The sequence below is a fragment of the Mobula hypostoma genome, chromosome 12 (assembly GCF_963921235.1).
Source record: "Mobula hypostoma chromosome 12, sMobHyp1.1, whole genome shotgun sequence".
Lineage (NCBI taxonomy): Eukaryota > Metazoa > Chordata > Chondrichthyes > Myliobatiformes > Myliobatidae > Mobula > Mobula hypostoma.
Window position 1 is genome coordinate 44,093,900 of NC_086108.1, and position 17,418 is coordinate 44,111,317.

At 41.6% G+C, this 17,418-nt stretch overlaps 1 protein-coding gene across 2 annotated transcripts; it reads left to right on the plus strand.

Annotated features, from left to right (window-relative positions):
- Positions 1-227: 227 nt before the first annotated feature.
- Positions 228-5,248, plus strand: s1pr1 (sphingosine-1-phosphate receptor 1). Of its 2 annotated transcripts, XM_063063935.1 has the most exons (3): positions 228-504; positions 856-1,040; positions 1,777-5,248. In XM_063063935.1, exon 3 carries the CDS (start codon positions 1,934-1,936, stop codon positions 3,053-3,055), a length of 1,122 nt encoding a protein of 373 aa, XP_062920005.1. In that variant the 5' UTR covers positions 228-504; positions 856-1,040; positions 1,777-1,933; the 3' UTR covers positions 3,056-5,248. The 2 variants fall into 2 exon arrangements, with proteins under 2 accessions (XP_062920005.1, XP_062920006.1); XM_063063936.1 differs by lacking the exon at positions 856-1,040.
- The last annotated feature ends 12,170 nt before the right edge of the window (positions 5,249-17,418 follow it).

A 17,418-nucleotide genomic window follows, 5' to 3' on the forward strand; every position in this document is an offset into this window, starting at 1 on the left:
TGTCGGCCACCTTACATAACGTGTATTTTTTGCATAAGTAACATAAAACAGACAAAATGAAAAAATCTCTATTAATTATTAACCTTGCAAAGTTCGTGCAAAAGAGTTTCAAGAGAAACTCGTGTCTTCAACGTCTGAAACGGCGAGCAAAATTTAATGCATGGAAATCTATGAAATATTCACACATTCCTTAAGAAATATCAGAATGTATTGCAACATTTCCGATGAATCAATATTTCAGGTTAGGTTTGTGCTGATATGAATTCAGGGTACCCAACTGTTCTGTTTTCATTTGGTTACTCCCTACGCAAAACAATGCCCCTGAAAAGTAAATGAATCTCCTGCAGGGTTACTGACTTGCGATGCAAATAGGAAACCAGGGGCTGTCTCTCTCTGCCAACTCGTGGACAAAAAAAAGACCGTCCAACTCTTCAGTGACTCTAAGTGCTGGGATTTACAACACCGTAGAGCAGCTTCAGAGGAGCGCCGGGTATGCTGCATTGGGTAAGGATAAGAAAATGTATTGCACCTCACTGTTCAATCAGGAACATTTTGTTGATTAAAACGGAATTTCTTATTTTGCATTGCTAGATTGTGTTACTTTTTAAAGTGTGAAGAATTAGCAAACCTTCATTCCTGAATCACACATCTTGCAAGAGTGTGAGCTGTTGTTAGTTCAAGGTGATGTTTTTTTTAAAAATAGACTTTTAATTGAGAGCTTGGGACAACAGTTAACATTGTGGTCGGCTGGCTCTAGTTGTTGTTCAGCTGCTCCTCTCCCAGACCCTTTGCGTCAAACGTTTTCCTGTTTTGTATTTTCTTTATCAGCTGAGTAATCTTTTTATCCCCACCCAGTCTCACCATTTACTTGACTTTGATATGACTGGGACGACGGTAGACACAAGTCTGGGACACAAGTGGTTACTTTTTCACAAGTAACAGGGGTCTGAGGAGCGCGACACTTTTCATTGTCCTGAATCGAGTAAAGGGTTCTCACGGGTTCGTTTCTCAGAACATTGTGTGACATTTTCAGTTAAAAGGTAATTATTAATGAAAACAGCGAGCTGTACTCTGTATCTTATTCTCCATTTCCAATAATTTAATTTTTATTAGTTTATATGGTAAAATTTAATCGGTTTTTGGGATACATTGCCTGTCTACTATTTATTGCTTGCGTGGGATAACAGATTTATAACGGAACATTTAATACTTACAATATGCAAAATGTGTATTGTTAAGTATTGAAGGTTTAATTGTTGACTGTTTTGGAAAAATATTTATATTCGATTAAACCATTTCATAACCATAAAAAAGTTAAGTAACTTAACGCTTACAGCAAAGTAACGTTTTCTAAATTGTTTTGGAATAATTATTATTTCTGCAGAAAAAAATACTGTTTATAACTGAAACATGCTTCCACAAAATTGATGCATTTTGTGGATGCATTGTGTATGTAACTTTAATTGCTTCTTTTGCCATTGACAAATTAGGCAAAACTACATAATACTTTACTGCCCACTCACCTCTCCGTGGCTGTAATGCCACGGAACTGTCGAATGTTTTTAAAGAAGTATGCAAAAAAAGAAATTTCTCCTAAACAGCCAACATCACTTGTGTGTGTGTGTGTGTGTGGGGGGGGGGTGGGGGGTGTGTGTGTGTGTGTGTGTGTGGGGGGGGGGTGTGTGTGGGGGGGGGTGTTGCTTGCCTTCATCGAACCGGTGGGACGGGATGCCTGCACACCCGCCGCCTAATTCCTCTGCTCTGATTTGTTTTCAGGCGGTAGCCCTAATCTGACTGGCCCGCAGTCGCCGCGCCCCCTGGTGGGCATCCCGGTCACTGCCAGCCGAGACAACGTGGGAAAAGCAACACACATCAAAGTTGCTGGTGAACGCAGCAGGCCAGGCAGCATCTCTGGGAAGAGGCACAGTACGCGATGGGTGCAGAAGACAGACGCCAGGTCCTGTTCCCAGGCCCCAGCTACACCGACCGGGAAATCATCCTGCAGCATTACAACTACACGGGCAAGCTGCCAGACGGGGAGGGGGACTCGCTGCGGGTCACGCCCATCCTCTTCATCGTGGTGTGCTGTTTCATCGTCTTGGAGAACCTGATGGTGCTGCTGGCCATCTGGCAGACCAAGAAGTTCCACCGCGCCATGTACTACTTCATTGGTAACCTGGCGCTCTCCGACCTGCTGGCTGGCGCCGCCTACACCGTTAACATCCTACTGTCAGGTTCCAACACCTTCCGCCTGTCCCTGGCGCAGTGGTTTATGCGGGAAGGCAGCATGTTCGTGGCACTGGCCGCCTCCGTGCTCAGCCTGCTGGCCATCGCCATCGAGCGGTACCTGACCATGATGAAGATGAAGCCGCACCACTCGGGAGGCAGCTCCCGCGTCTTCCTGCTCATCAGCGGCTGCTGGCTGCTCTCGCTGCTGCTGGGCGGCTTGCCCATTATGGGCTGGAACTGCCTGCGAGGCTTCCCGCACTGCTCCACGGTGCTGCCACTGTACCACAAGCATTACATCCTCTTCTGCACCAGCGTCTTCAGCCTCATCCTGCTCGCCATCGTGCTGCTCTACGCCCGCATCTACATGCTGGTGCGGTCGCGGGCGCGCCGCCTGGCCTTCAACCGCTACTCGGTGCGCCCGAACCGGCACGACGAGAAGGCGCTGGCTCTGCTCAAGACGGTGATCATCGTGCTGAGCTGCTTCATCGCCTGCTGGTCGCCGCTCTTTGTGCTGCTGCTCCTCGACGTGGCCTGTGAAGTGAGGGGCTGCCAGGTGCTCTACCGGGCCGAGTGGTTCCTGGCGCTGGCCGTGCTCAACTCGGCCATGAATCCCATTATCTACACGCTGACCAACCGGGAGATGAGGCACGCCTTCGTCCGGCTGCTCTGCTGCGTCTCCTGCCGTCACAGGCTGGCAAGGGCGGCGACGGGTGCCCTGCCCGAGTTCAGCCGCAGCAAGTCTGACAACTCATCGCACCAGCACAAGGATGAGTGTGGCACCCCCGAGACCCTGATGTCTTCGGGCAACATCAACTCCTCGGCGTGACGCGGGCTCCCTGGTGGAGTGAAGGGGGTCACCACTCTTCCAGCGATCGAGGCGGCAGCATTCCCACGTGTGACAATGTGACTATCAACCTCGAGACAAGACGTGGCCCGGCTGGGTACTGCAGGGCAGGAGTGGGCTAAACCCAGCTGAATTCACTCAACAGAGTGTCAGTGCAAACTCTTTAAAATGCATGGACACCATAGCTCTGGACTGTTAAAAAGAGGCAAATGCATTTAAAGACGAAACAAATGTGGCAATAAAGACTTGATTAAGTGTCGAGAATCGTGACCCCTGTGGCCTTATGTGGCTTTTTGGGGGAGCGGCAGAGATTTTTGGAGCTTCGGGAACGATTGAGTTTATGGAGTACACTTTGTGGAAGGATGGGCAAGTTCCCAGACACTCTGCTACTTTTGTGACTTTACTGACACTGTTACTTTACTAAGAGACTGAAGATTTTAGAGAAACATCAGGCATTAAATTCTTGTCTACAATTAGTATTAAAACATTGTATAAACTGTGTAATGTAAAATAAGATAAAGAGAATATAGTGCTAAAATCTTGAAAGTTAGATTTGTTACTAATGGGCCTCAATTGTATCATTTTGAATGTATCTGGATAGTGTCATTCCATCCTGTGTGAACTTAACCTTGGATTGTTAATTTATTAACATTTGTGAAACATAATTAGTAGTTCTCCAGATTTATTTGAAAAGAATGATTATGAATATTTAGGTATTTGCTCAAACAACAAAAAACTGTCTAAATTATTGAATGTGTAATTAGGAGTTGACACAAAGTATTCAGAATGTCATGACTCGTTCAATCAGAACATTGCGATGTTCTGAACACACTGTGAGAAAGGCACTGAATATTTGTAAATATATATACCTTTAAATTCAAAAGATGTTTCAAGATTTCATCAATTTCAATGCACCTTTTTGATAGCAGAAACGCTACCAATCAAGTATTCACTTATATATATATATACATACATGAAGCTGGGAAGTAGTGAAACCAATAAGTTTCCTTTAACTGATAAAGTCAGTTGGAAAACCAAGATGATTGAAATCATGTATTACAGTACATGATTATAAGACACCTACTGTAAGACATGTAAAACACATTGTTTCTTGATTATAACACATTGTTTTCTCAGAAAGAGAAAATTCATTTTCTTAAGTAATTGAGATTAAGTTCTGAAAATGTCATGGGAATTAATTGCTTTAACAATTTCACATTTTTATCTTCAATGAAATATCTCACAATTTTCCATTTCTCAAACCTTCTCAAGTCCAGCAAACATCCAAGATCCACACACTGTGTTTATGATTCTTATGGATCATAGGACACAGCACTGAGGGACTGCCAGACAACTCTTCATGGCTGAGTCAGTCTATGGAATTAAAGCCAGGTATTTCCTGTGAGTCCTCCAAATCCTTCACCCCAACCTTGGTGGTTATGTCCTCAGCCATCCACACCCTAAACTTTAGACTAACTTCCCCAAATCCCTCCATCTGATTTAAACACTCATCAAACCCCACCAAGTTACTGTTCTTTTGTTTTGCCATGAACGGTATGTTGTTGGCAGAAAAAGCTGGAAATACTCAGCCTGTCACACCTCATTTGTTGGAAGAGGAACAGAATTGATGTTCAGTTTGAAGAACCTTTGTCAGAACCGGGAAGGAAATGAAGCTCATAGGGATGCAGAGAGAATGGTGGAGGGGCGTCTATGAAAGGGTAAACAGCTGATCACAAGGATAAACTGTGAACAGGTTATGGAGTGAATGGGAGCAGTGAGATTGTAAGAACATGGGGATTGCAAAATGCGGAGTAGGAAGACATTCCTGAGAGGGCAGGCTGGGAATGTCTTCCCTGCTCAGGGTGTAAAAGAAAATAAACACGCTGAGCCAGCTTTACAGACAGACAACTTATACGGATGCAATTCAAGTTATGGTTTGGGAGAAATACTTTAAGATTGAAGACCCTTGGTTAGAATGGACAAAGGGTCTCCAACCTGAATTGTAACCTCTGTTCCTCTCAAAAGGTGTTGCCTGACCTGCTGAATGATTCCAACATTTTCTAGGGTCTTAATATGTTGATATGAGTTAAGGCTCTAAAGCTCCAGTAGTGACCATGAGAGATTGATATTCAGGACGGCACATAGAGCAACTGTGAAGGAGTCGACACACACCACGTATTTTCATCGGTGTGACATGGTTTTAGTTTTGCCTCAGCTGAGGGGAGTTACTTTTCTAAGAGCATAGTGATTACAAATAAACCTCCAACTGCATTTGGCTTGCAACTCTCTATGGTTTTATTACCTGAAGGGATCTCTACATTAATGGAAAATATAATCCGGTGGAGAAACATTTCGCCTTCAGTGGAGAGAGAATGTGCAATATGGATAGACAGTGTGCAAAGAACCATACTGTAAGTATGAAGGCAAAAAGATGGCCCCAGAACATATGGTTTGATTTCTGTGCAAAGAAATCAAAATTTATTTCTGTCAAGCAGGGATTAAGTATTTAGGAGAGTGGTCCTTCAGCCTGTTTGAACTGCAATTTAATACAGGAAGTAGAACCGGGGATTTTTTATACTGAATTGCTTATTGTTAAAGCTCATACCAGTAGAGACATTAATAAATGTAAAAGGGACTTGGATGCAGTGAAATAGAGCTGAACACGTACTGTATGTTGTTTAACATTAAGTCTGAGTGGCCAGGACAGACAGTGTAGCTTCAGTTAACAAGTTTCAATTTTTTTGCAGCAGGGAAGGTGATAATTGTTGAACACAATAAGAAGGGATATAAAGAAGAAACTACTTGCAGTCTGAGTGAGCTTGAAGAACCATGCATTTAAACTCTGGCTCCAAGTCTTGCAAACAACAAAATGTGCAAAATTAAAAATTAGCCCAGCAGGGACACAGACCGACAAGTAGAGTATCAGCTACCTTGTGGGTTTGAAATAAGGATTTAATTTGTAAGTGAATTTGTAAATGCTGAACAAAGTCCCAATCAAACATAGAAATCAGAAATACAGGAAATATTCAAGTACATCCATGGATAGAGGAATTGGGCAATGTTTCATAATGACTTTTTGCCACTCAGTCTGAATCTCTGTCATCTTGTTGTCTTGAATAGAGTTACTGATTTCAATAATGTTCCATGATTCTATTACAATGATTTATTCCATAGAATTCATAGAGAAAATCATATGAATTACCTTTTGTTAAGTTTATTCACTGTTCCAAGAACTCTATGAAGCTCCCTCGTTTCCCTTTGTTACTTTCTTGTAACACTGAAATACTCATTTGTCCATTTATTACCTATTGGTTTGGCTACCTTTACAGCTGTGCCAGCCCCAAATATCTTTGATCCGGAAACAGTACATCAGATGCAGTCTGACAAGTACACTGTACCGATTGAGAAAAGGAGTACCCTAGGTGTAGGGTTCAAACCTCCCGTCATCCTTGCCCACTATCTATTTCTGAGGCCTTCCATGCACATAAGAGACACCTCAAGACGCTGGAAGGATGCAACCGATCCTATTTGTGTAAAATCCGCCATATTATCTGACGAGATCATTAATCCGACATCACTGCCCTCTTCCAGGTGAACGTCCATAATATCGACAGCCTGATTTCACTCTGACAGCTCCATTGGACTGACCATACCATTCGCATGCCCAACACCAAACTCCTTAGACACTTTATTCCAACTCTGGCGAAGGAAGTGTTGATCACACGTTCAGGGAAAAGGTTCAAGGATGTGCCCAAGATATCCTTGAAAAATAAAGACTCCCAAGAAACCCTTGCCCAGCACTGCTTAAAGTTGAGAAGAAGCATTCCAGATGGTATTGAGAACATTGGGTCCATGCACCGGAAAAACACAGAGGTCCACTGTAAGTGGCGGAAGTAGCACACCATGTTACAACTTATACACTTGCCACCCAGTCTCGGCAATCACTGTAGTAGTTTACATTTCCTACAAGTGCCTCATCAGTTAACTCAGAACTCACTGAAACAAATCATTTTCCAAGGAACTATCCAAAATATAAGAAGAAGACAAGGACATTCTGATTTGCACTTGCATGTCTCCTGTTGTATAGTAAGAGTAAATAAATAAAAACATCATGAAAATGGGATCATCTAAGAAACCATTAACATCAAACTGGAAGGAAGTCATTTTGAGGACTGGGTGATAACAATGTGAAAACGTTATTTTCCTTGAGAGTTTATTCTAAAACCATTAATAGCATTGTGGATTTTGTTCCCTGAAGAAAGCACATTTACTGGAATTTCATGTAATCCATCTCTTCTATCTAGAGAAGATAGTTATTATTCTTCTCTATTGAATTACTACAGAACTGGTGTGCATATGTGAGATAGGGAATTCCCTTGGTTTTATTCACTAACAATACAATGAAAAAAACATTACATGTCAGGAAGGCACATAAGTTGTGAGAAGAAATTGGAAGTGATAACATTCCCATTGTACTATGGCTTGTCTCTCGCAGGAAGATCAGCTATGAAACTAAGTTCAGTGAGTTGGCAGATATTGTATTCATGAAGTACTGAAGGAGAAGGGGGGTTGAAATGGAGTGTAATAAGTTAGACAAAATTTTAAAAAAACTAAACAAAATAAAAGATGTTGAATAGGCAAAACTATATAAGAATACATTTTCAAGAGGAGCTTATAAAAAACAACTTTGATTGGATATCTGGTTTTCTTTGGATGGAGGAGGACAGTCTTATTTAGTACATGTCTTATCAAGGCAGATTGGGATGTATTTTTGGATAACCCTCTACATTTTTCTTAAAATGTCTTCAGTCATCTAACTTATTGGCTTGACTTTTGTGCCGAGTGACAAGTTCCCTGCTCTTACTTGTACAGATCAACTGATTACAGTGTGCCAGTTCCATGGTCTCCATGGTTGTTTTGGCAGATGGGAACAGGGGGCACAGAACGAGTCCTTGTCATAAAAATACCAAACCAGTACTGTCACAGGACCAAGATGTTGATTAAAGATTAAAGTCTGTCACAAGTCTTGTGGCCCATCAGGCCGGTGCTTATGCCGGTTTCCCATGACCAATATGTGCCCTTTGCTTAACCAGCCACAAAACCTATCAAAATCCATGAATATTTCAAAACACTCCTGACATATAAAAACATTTCAAAGTTATTGAATAGAAACATTACAAACAACTTTTACTGCTAAAAAACCATTAAATGGTCTTAAAATAATATCATTAAACTAAATTAACTAAGTCAAAATGTAAATTACCTGACATGTACTTTAATTCCAAATGACTGTACCTTCCCTAAGAAATCAATGGACACTGCTCCTGTGTCAGATCCAAACTGGTGTGTAAATTCTTAGGGTGAATGCTGAGGAAATGTCACAAATTCACACTCCACAACTGACTTCCATGAAGACTTCTACTTCAGAGCGCCATCAACACGTTGTTGGTGGCCAATTGCCAGCAAGTTCGAAATTTACACCTCTGGAGACACCAACACTGAAATCTCAAGTAAGGTGCATATACAAGAGAAAGTATTGATTGTTCCATGCAGAATTTCCTTTTAAATTCCTGGCTAAGGTAACTTCAATCCATAAATATCTCCGATTCATCATGGTTTATGCCACTGAATTTACTATGATAGCTGTTTATGCAATCACACGTACTGAAGTTGAAGAGTCAGGTATTCACAGATCTAATGAACACCTATCACTACATCAGAATCTGATAACGCAACACAATCTAGATTGTACTGTATTCAGACACTTTGGGTCAAACACTTTAAAAGGAAGTATGGCTGGAAGTTTACTGTATATGTAAGTTAATTTCTTTCCTTTGGGGGTGGTGGGGTAGAGGCATGTCTCCGGTCGGACATGTCACAAGAATGGTTTGTGTGGATGTCAGTACAATACCATTCTGTTGAAAAATGTTTCTAGTACAGACCAATCAGAATAACAGCACAGAAATGGCCCCTTACAGCTCACCTCATCCATGGCAACCATGATGGCTATTTATGCCATCATGTCCAAGTAGCCATCCAGATGCCTTTGAAACATTGTATTTGTATCTGATCCCACCACCTTCACTGGCAGCTCATCCCAGATATTCAACACACTCGGTGTGAAAAACTAACCCCTCAGATCTCCTGTAAATTTCCCCTGTCTTCCTGTACACCTGTGCCCTCTAGTTCTAGATACCCCTTGCCCTGGGGAAAAAAAGACTCTATTTACCCTATCAATATTCCTCATAATTTTAAAAACTTTTATAAATCCACAGGCTTCTACATCCCATTGAGCATCATCTCAGTTTCTCTCCTGTCCTGGGGAATCTCCTTTGCACTCTATATTGCTACTCCATCCTTTCTGTAATGTGGCAAACAGAACTGTACCCATGTGCAGACTTATCAATGTTTTGTACAACTGCAAAAAGAGTCCCAATTTTTATACTCTAATGTGTCACAGAACCACAATCAGCTTTTGTTACACCTAAACTTCCTAAACTAGACTTAAATCATTGATAGAAAGCAAATATGGAAGAAAAGAGAGAATTTGTAGTAGAATGAATTAGAGATGTTTTCCACCATTTAATCCCTAAAGCTTCACTCTGCAGCTACAGTAATTCTATGCGCCCTTACGACAACTCTGATCCAGTCTTTCTCGGATCAGCATGACTTTTCCTACAAGTCACGTGAACATTGCATGCTAATGTGACAGAGTAAAATTTAGTGAGGTTTGGCTCTGATCCTGGCAATGAGACAGAAATGGTACTTTTTAGCATGTTTGTCATTCGAGTTTTAATTCATGGAAATTGATTAATAATGGATCTATTCTAATTCATATTGATAGGCAGCTGTCAGTAATAATCTATTACTATTATTGTGCCATCTAGGTGGCCAGCAAACGTCAAGGCCATTGTTAGCATTATGTTTTAACTTCTCAAATGATTAACATCTTCATATCATTTCATTTGGAACAAAAGATCCAAGTTGAAAGTTGAAAAGTAAAAGTCCAAGTTAAAAGTTCAAAGCTGAGGGGATACATTAGTAGGTGCAAACATTAAGCTGTATGCAAATATTTATTAGAGTGAAACACTTTAGCAAAAATAAACTATATCTTCGAATTTATTGAAGTGGAAGTGTCACTGATTCTGTTATTGTGCTCAGATAAACACTCAAAGGTCGGAGACAGCAGAGCATTAGAACCAAATTTGCCCTGTACTTGCTCAACATAGACAGAGGTCCTTCGGCTCAATGAGTCCGCACTGAGCACAGGGCTCAGTCCGTTTTGCTCTTAATCTTCCAATCCCCACCTCTGCAGGTACCTATCCAGTGCTTCATAAATAATACTTTTATTCCTGGCTCAACCACTTCCTCTGTAAGTTCAGTCCATGTAATCACCACCCTCTGCGTGAAGAAGTTGCCCTCAGGTCCCTTTTTACATTTTTCCCCTCTTATCCTACTTAGTCTGTCATGTCTCTGCTAACTTTCATAAAGAAAACTACGCAATAAATGCCAGCCCAGGTGTTCACAGGTAGCTTCATCTGTTCCGTGTAGACTGATTGTGCCTTGGTCTGAGAAATGAGTTCAGTTCACCTAACAGTGCATCATCAAGGTAGGTCGCTGCAAATGTCATGAAAGTTTGCTTATGATACTGAAAAGAGGAACAGTGGAACTTCAAAGTGTTGTTAATTTAATCTCAAAACAATTTCTATAATAAGGCAATATGTTGTTCCCTTTATCTGTGATTTTACTTTCAGAGTGTAGAATGTAATCTCCTCAGTCCCGTACAGCGTGCATTTTGTTGAATACCGTAATATGACCAGCAGATGGGGCTGTTGGCACAAAACACATTTCCTGGATCCTAACTAATTGACTCACAGATCGTCATTTTTTATAATTGTTTATGTTCAATTTACTATCTGATTGCATTTAATGCTCAGTGTGATAATTCTTTAACTCATTATGTTGCAAATGGGTATCTCTGAGGACTGAAGTGACACTCATGGACCAAGAGACTAAGTGAAGCGACGCACACAAAAGTGGATTTCTGTGCATCGGGGAAGGTGTAAAGGCCAGTTGGGTGTGATGACGGATAAAAAGCAGAGAATTAGTCACAATGCACGTGAAACATGAATGCTTTAATCAGCCTCAAGTCTCTCATCCATCACAGAACGTGGGTGAGTCATTCACTGCAGATGATTACAATGTCAGCATAGAGCAAAGAATTAAACAGACCCATTCACTTGATCAGTACGCTCCTGCATACATTAATGAGGAAGGAGACAGAAATGTAAATTGCCTTTTCGCCCTCTGCTGTTATCTAAACCCACTGATTCACACAATTTTTGCTATTCAGGCAAAATGATGACATGTGAGTCTATTTTAAATGTTTCCTTTATAATGAAGAGGTTTTTAACCTCTACAATGAGTAGAAAATGATGTTACATCTGAGTGTAACCAAGCTAAACGTCTAACCAGAGCATCAGTTTGTCAAAAGTGACTTCAGTAGTCACTCTTTCCCCCAGACAAGTACCCAGCCAATCTCTGCCACCAGGTCTTGGTATCTTTAAAGCACAACCTATTGTTAGCCAGAGTTGCAGATTTCACTAGCTCTCCTCTCTCAGTGTGGGAGTGAACCCTTTGCTCAAGGGGAATTCCTGATTTATCATGGGATCAGGAATTTCTACCTGAAATGCAGGAAGAGGAGTTGGAATAAAGTAGTATCATTAAAGGCAATCAGAAGTCAGGGCAAAAATTTATTCCAGGAAACTACCAAATGCTACTGGCAGACTGAAAGAAGACAATGCAGTTACATTAAGGGATATTAAGTTATTACAAAACAGCGGTAAAATAGTAGCAGGTGTTGTGGAAATATTCCAGGTTATTGGGAATACCTCTATTATTCAGATTGGATATTCAATATTCCCAAAACATTTATATACAGTGTTTACCGGACTGAAGCACAGATAATCTTCACCCTATTCAGTTCACATCCCCATTCCATTGCCTCATTCATTCTACATTACCACTCTTCACTCTCTGTAAATATTCTCTCTTCATACTCTGAACAAAGCTGATCTCTTCGGTCCCAGTAGGCACTGTCACTCTTCTCTCCACACCCCTGTTTCACACTGTCCTCCCTCTCAGCCGCCACTGTCACTCCCGCCCTCACACCCTCGTTCACACTGTCAGCTTCCTCATTCCCTGTTCACACCATCTCTCTTCACTCACCAGTCACTTCTATCTGCTCCCTCACAATTCCCACTGCTGTGTTTCTCTCCTCACTCTCATCCCACTGACACTCACCTCTCAACCCACAGAACATGCATAACTTCTGCTTATTGCAAGTAAGTCAACAACGTTTTTCATCTTTCCAAACCTGAAGTTTGGTTCTACAGCTGGTGAGCTGCTTTAAAGCATTTACTTCTGATTCATCCTGAACTTTTGCATTCTCCTCTGTTTCCTTCAGTGTAAACAATCCTTGTCTTTTCGATGTCCCCTCATAGTTTAAAAGGTTCTGGTCTGAGTATTTGGTTTACATACACGTCATATGTAGCCCTGGGTTTCCTTCTCCTGTGGGCATACTCAGCAAATCAATAGTGCCTAGCAACTTTAATAACCCATAAGAAATCGATCAGTTTAGGGTGCTGATTGAATCGCTGATGGGTGGCAGCATATTCGACATCACACAACTTAAGGCCAAAGAGAACCAGACATAACACAATATTTTGGATCATTTCTTTGAGATGCTGCTGTGTTGACCTCCATTTATTGGATGAATTGCAGATGATGTTGAACTAGTTCAAGTTAACAATGATCAACATGAAAGTTTTGGCTCAACTCTAACTAGCTCATTATGTTCTGATAGACAACTTAAATGAGGAAATTCAGAAAGCCTCTGGAACATTGACAAACTTATTTCACATGTTTAAAACCACAGACTGCGGACCTTTAACACAATGCTCTCTGCCCTTCAAAACCATTTTATTTTGCTGCTGTAAACATTCCCTCTGCTCGTCAAGGATCAACTTTATCATGGCAAGAATCAACTTTATTCACCATCTACATTTACAGGTTTTAGGAAATTGCTGTGCTGTGCTGGTGCTACATACAACAAAAAAACAAATCAACAATTATATAGAATAACAAATTAAATTGTATAAAAATAAGGTTAGAATTACAGATATGGAATAAAATGTGCATAAATATATAAATACCAGCATCTATTTACAGTTTCAAGATCTCTGGAGATCTAACCTGATCCCAACATATCGATGTAGTTATAAAGAAGGCAAGACAGTGGCTATACTTCATTAGGAGTTTGAAGAGATTTGGCATGTCAACAAATACACTCAAAAACTTCTATAGATGTACTGTGGAGAGTATTCTGACAGGCTGCATCACTGTCTAGTATGGGGGGGGGGAAGGGTGGGAGGGCTACTGCACAGGACCGAAAGAAGCTGCAGAAGGTTGAAAATCTAGTCAGCTCTATTTTGGGCACTAGACTACAAAGTACCCAGGACATCTTCAGGGAGTGGTGTCTGAAGGCACACACTCAGCAATTCAGGAACAGCTTCTTCCCCTCTGCCATCCGATTCCTAAACAGACACTGAACTGGTGAACACTACCTCACTTTTTTAATATACAATTTATCTCAGTTTTTTGCACGATTTTATTCTATTCAATATACGTATACTATAATTGGCTGACTTATTTATTATTTTTTTCCTCTTCTTCTATATTATGTATTGCATTGAACCGCTGCTGCTAAGTTAACAAATTTCATGACACGTGCCAGTGATAATAAACCTGATTCTGATGTAAACAGCATTATAAAGAGTGAGTGAAAGTGTTTACAGTGCCGTGCAGTGACTGAGTTAATAGTTTGTTGTATGTAACACCAACACACCACAGCAACTGTAAATGTAGATGGTGAATAAAGGTGGTTCTTGCCATGATAAAGTTGATCCTTGACGAGCAGAGGGAATGTTTACAGCAGCAAAATAAAATGGTGAGAACACAGGTTTGAAGGGCAGAGAGCATTGTGTTAAAGGTCCACAGACTGTGGTTTTAGACATGTGAAGTAAGTTTGTCAATGTTCCGGGGGCTTTCTGAATTTCCTCATTTAAGTTGTCTATCAGGACATAATAGAGGGGGTGGTGTGGGGTAACTAGAATGGTTGATCAGATTACTTGCCTGTGGGTAGAACATTTTGACTTCTTTCCATAGATGTGCCTTGGGTTCTCCAGCATTTTCTTCTTTTTAATTATTTGGCTAATAACAAAAACAACAACATTTAACAATAATGTAAAATAGGCAATGAATGTGTTGATGGAATGTTTATGGACTGACTGTGAAGCCTTCTCCAAACATTGTTGCAACCCAAAGAGCAGTTGACCATCCAATGCTATAGTAAAGGAGGTAAAAAATCTTTGAACGGCAGCTAACCTTTTGCAACCAATGCTCCAAATGTGATAGCTGCTTTTGTTTAACCCAAGCAAGTGTGCAATGTTTCAGAAAGTTCCTTGGAGTAATGTAGAAGAGTAAAGATTTGCTGGTTGGAGCTCATCAACTAGCCCCTATCTAAACACAGGTCAAAGCCTCTGATACATCTGATAACTTGCAGGTTGAATTGGTGGTGAGGAAGGCAAATGCAATGTTAGCATTCATTTCGAGAGGGCTAGAATATAAAAGCAAGGATGTAATGACGAGGCTTTAGAAGGCATTGGTGAGGCTTCACTTGGAGTATTGTGAGCAGTTTTGGAACCCTTATCTAAGAAAGGATGTGCTGACAATCGGAGAGGGTTCAGAGGAGGTTCACGAGAATGATTGCAGGAAATGAAAGGACACCTGTATGAGGAGTGCTTGATGACTCTGGGTCTGTACTCGCTGGAATTTAGAAGAGTGAAGGCAATCTTATTGATACCTGTTGAAAGACTTGATAGAGTGGATGTGGAGAGGATGTTTCCTATCCTGAGGAGTCTAGGACCAGAGGGCACAGTCTCAGAATTTGAGGGAGTCCATTAAGAACACAAATGAGGAGGAATTTCTTTAGCCAAATGGCGGTAAATCTGTGGAATTTGTTGCTACAAGCACCTGTGGAGACCAGGTCATTTGGGTGTATTTAAGGCAGAAGTTGATAGGTTCTGGATTAGTCAGGTCGTGAACTGCTGCGGAGAGAAGGCGGGAAATTAAGGTTGAAAGGGAAAGTGGATCTGGATGGACAGGGTCTGATTAGGAACAGTCAGCATGGATCTGTGTGTGGAAGGTCATGTTTGACAAATCTTATTGAATTTTTTGATGAGGTTACTAGGAAAATTGACGAGGGTAAAATGGTGGATGTTGTCTATATGGACTTCAGTAAGGCCTTTGACAAGGTTCCACACGGAAGGTTAGTTAGGAAGGTTCAATCGTTAGGCATTAATATCGAAGTAGTAAAATGGATTCAACAGTAGCTGGATGGGAGACGCCAGAGAGTAGTGGTGGATAACTATTTGTCAGATTGGGTGCCGGTGACTAGTGGTGTGCCTCAGGGATCTGTACTGGGTCCAATGTTGTTTGTCATATATATTAATGATCTGGATGATGGAGTGGTAAATTGGATTAGTAAGTATGCAGATGATACTAAGATAGGTGGAGTTGTGGATAATGAAGTAAGGTTTCAAAGCTTGCAGAGAAATTTAGGCCAGTTAGAAGAGTGGGCTGAAAGATGGCAGATGGAGTTTAATGCTGATAAATGTGAGGTGCTACATTTTTGTAGGACTAATCAAAATAGGACATACATGGTAAATGGTAGGGCATTGAAGAATGCAGTAGAACAGAGAGATCTAGGAATAATGGTGCATAGTTCCCTGAAGGTGGAATCTCATGTGGATAGGGTGGTGAAGAAAGCTTTTGGTATGCTGGCCTTTATAAATCAGAGCATTGAGTATAGGAGTTGGGATGTAATGTTGAAATTGTATAAGGCATTGGTAAGGCCAAATTTGGAGTATTGTGTACAGTTCTGTCACCGAATTATAGGAAAGATGTCAATAAAATTGAGAGAGTACAGAGGAGATTTACTAAAATGTTGCTTGGGTTTCATCTCCTAAATTACAGAGAAATGTTGAACAAGTTAGGTCTTTATTCTTTGGAGCATTGAAGATTGAGGGGGGACTTGATAGAGTATTTAAAATTATGAGGGGATAGATAGAGTTGACATGGATAGGCTTTTTCCATTGAGAGTGGGGGAGATTCAAACAAGAGGACACGAGTTGAGAGTTAAAGGGCAAAAGTTTAGGGGTAACATGAGGGGGAACTTCTTTACTCAGAGAGTGTAGCTGTGTGGAATGAGCTTCCAGCAGAAGTGGTTGAGGCAGGTTCGATGATGTCGTTTAAAGTTAAATTGGATAGATATATGGACAGGAAGGGAATGGAGGGTTATGGACCGAGTGCAGGTCGGTGGGACGAGGTGAAAGTGAGAGTAAGAAGGGCCGAGATGGCCTGTTTCCGTGCTGTAATTGTTATATGGTTATATGGATCCGCAATGATGAAATGGTGGTCGAGACTCGATGGTCCAAATGGCCTAATTTTGCCTTGTTGACTGCAGGAAAACAGAACAGGGAATTATTATTGGGAAAATCCAGGGTTCTTGCCTGGAGAACTGCACCGCCATCGTAGATCTCAGACTCCCTCTGGCGTTTGTCTGTCGGGTTGCGTGTTCGCCAACCTTCAACTGACAAGCGCGCCCGAGGGTGCTGCGGGGTTTTCTGCTCACACACCTACCCTTTCCCACGCCACACTGCCAAGGCAGGGAATCTCACTGCTCGCCGTGTCTCCGCTCACCTGTCCGGGAGCGGGATCGCATGCGATCGTATCTTCTCCGGCCATTCATGCTCCTGGTGTTCCAGATTCTGAACTCTCATCTCAGCCTGTGAAGAAAGTGTCGCCAGGCACCATACCTTTAATGATGGGGTTGTTTCCCCTTTAATTTCATTTTTTAAAAAAAACGTTTTCTTTGTGTTTCTTTTTGTACCTTTTTGGTGGGGCGTGTTTTTCACCGAGTGCCTGTGTGTGAGAGGGAGGGTTAGTGAGACTGGCTGCAGGATGTCCGAGAATCTTTGCATGTCTCCAGTAAACTTGGCTGCCGCTGGGATCAATGCCTCACCCTGGTGTGTAGGAGCTACCACCCCCTCCGTCAAAATAATTCACTGACCCCGTCGCAATCATTAAAAACTTCTTTTCTGCGCCCGTACTTTTTGAACAACCCCTACCAATCCCCTAATTCCGGAGGTTGTTATTCCGATCTCTGGCAGCTCCTGCGAGGATTTACTGTGTGATGAATGGGTGAACTTGACACTTGACCTTTG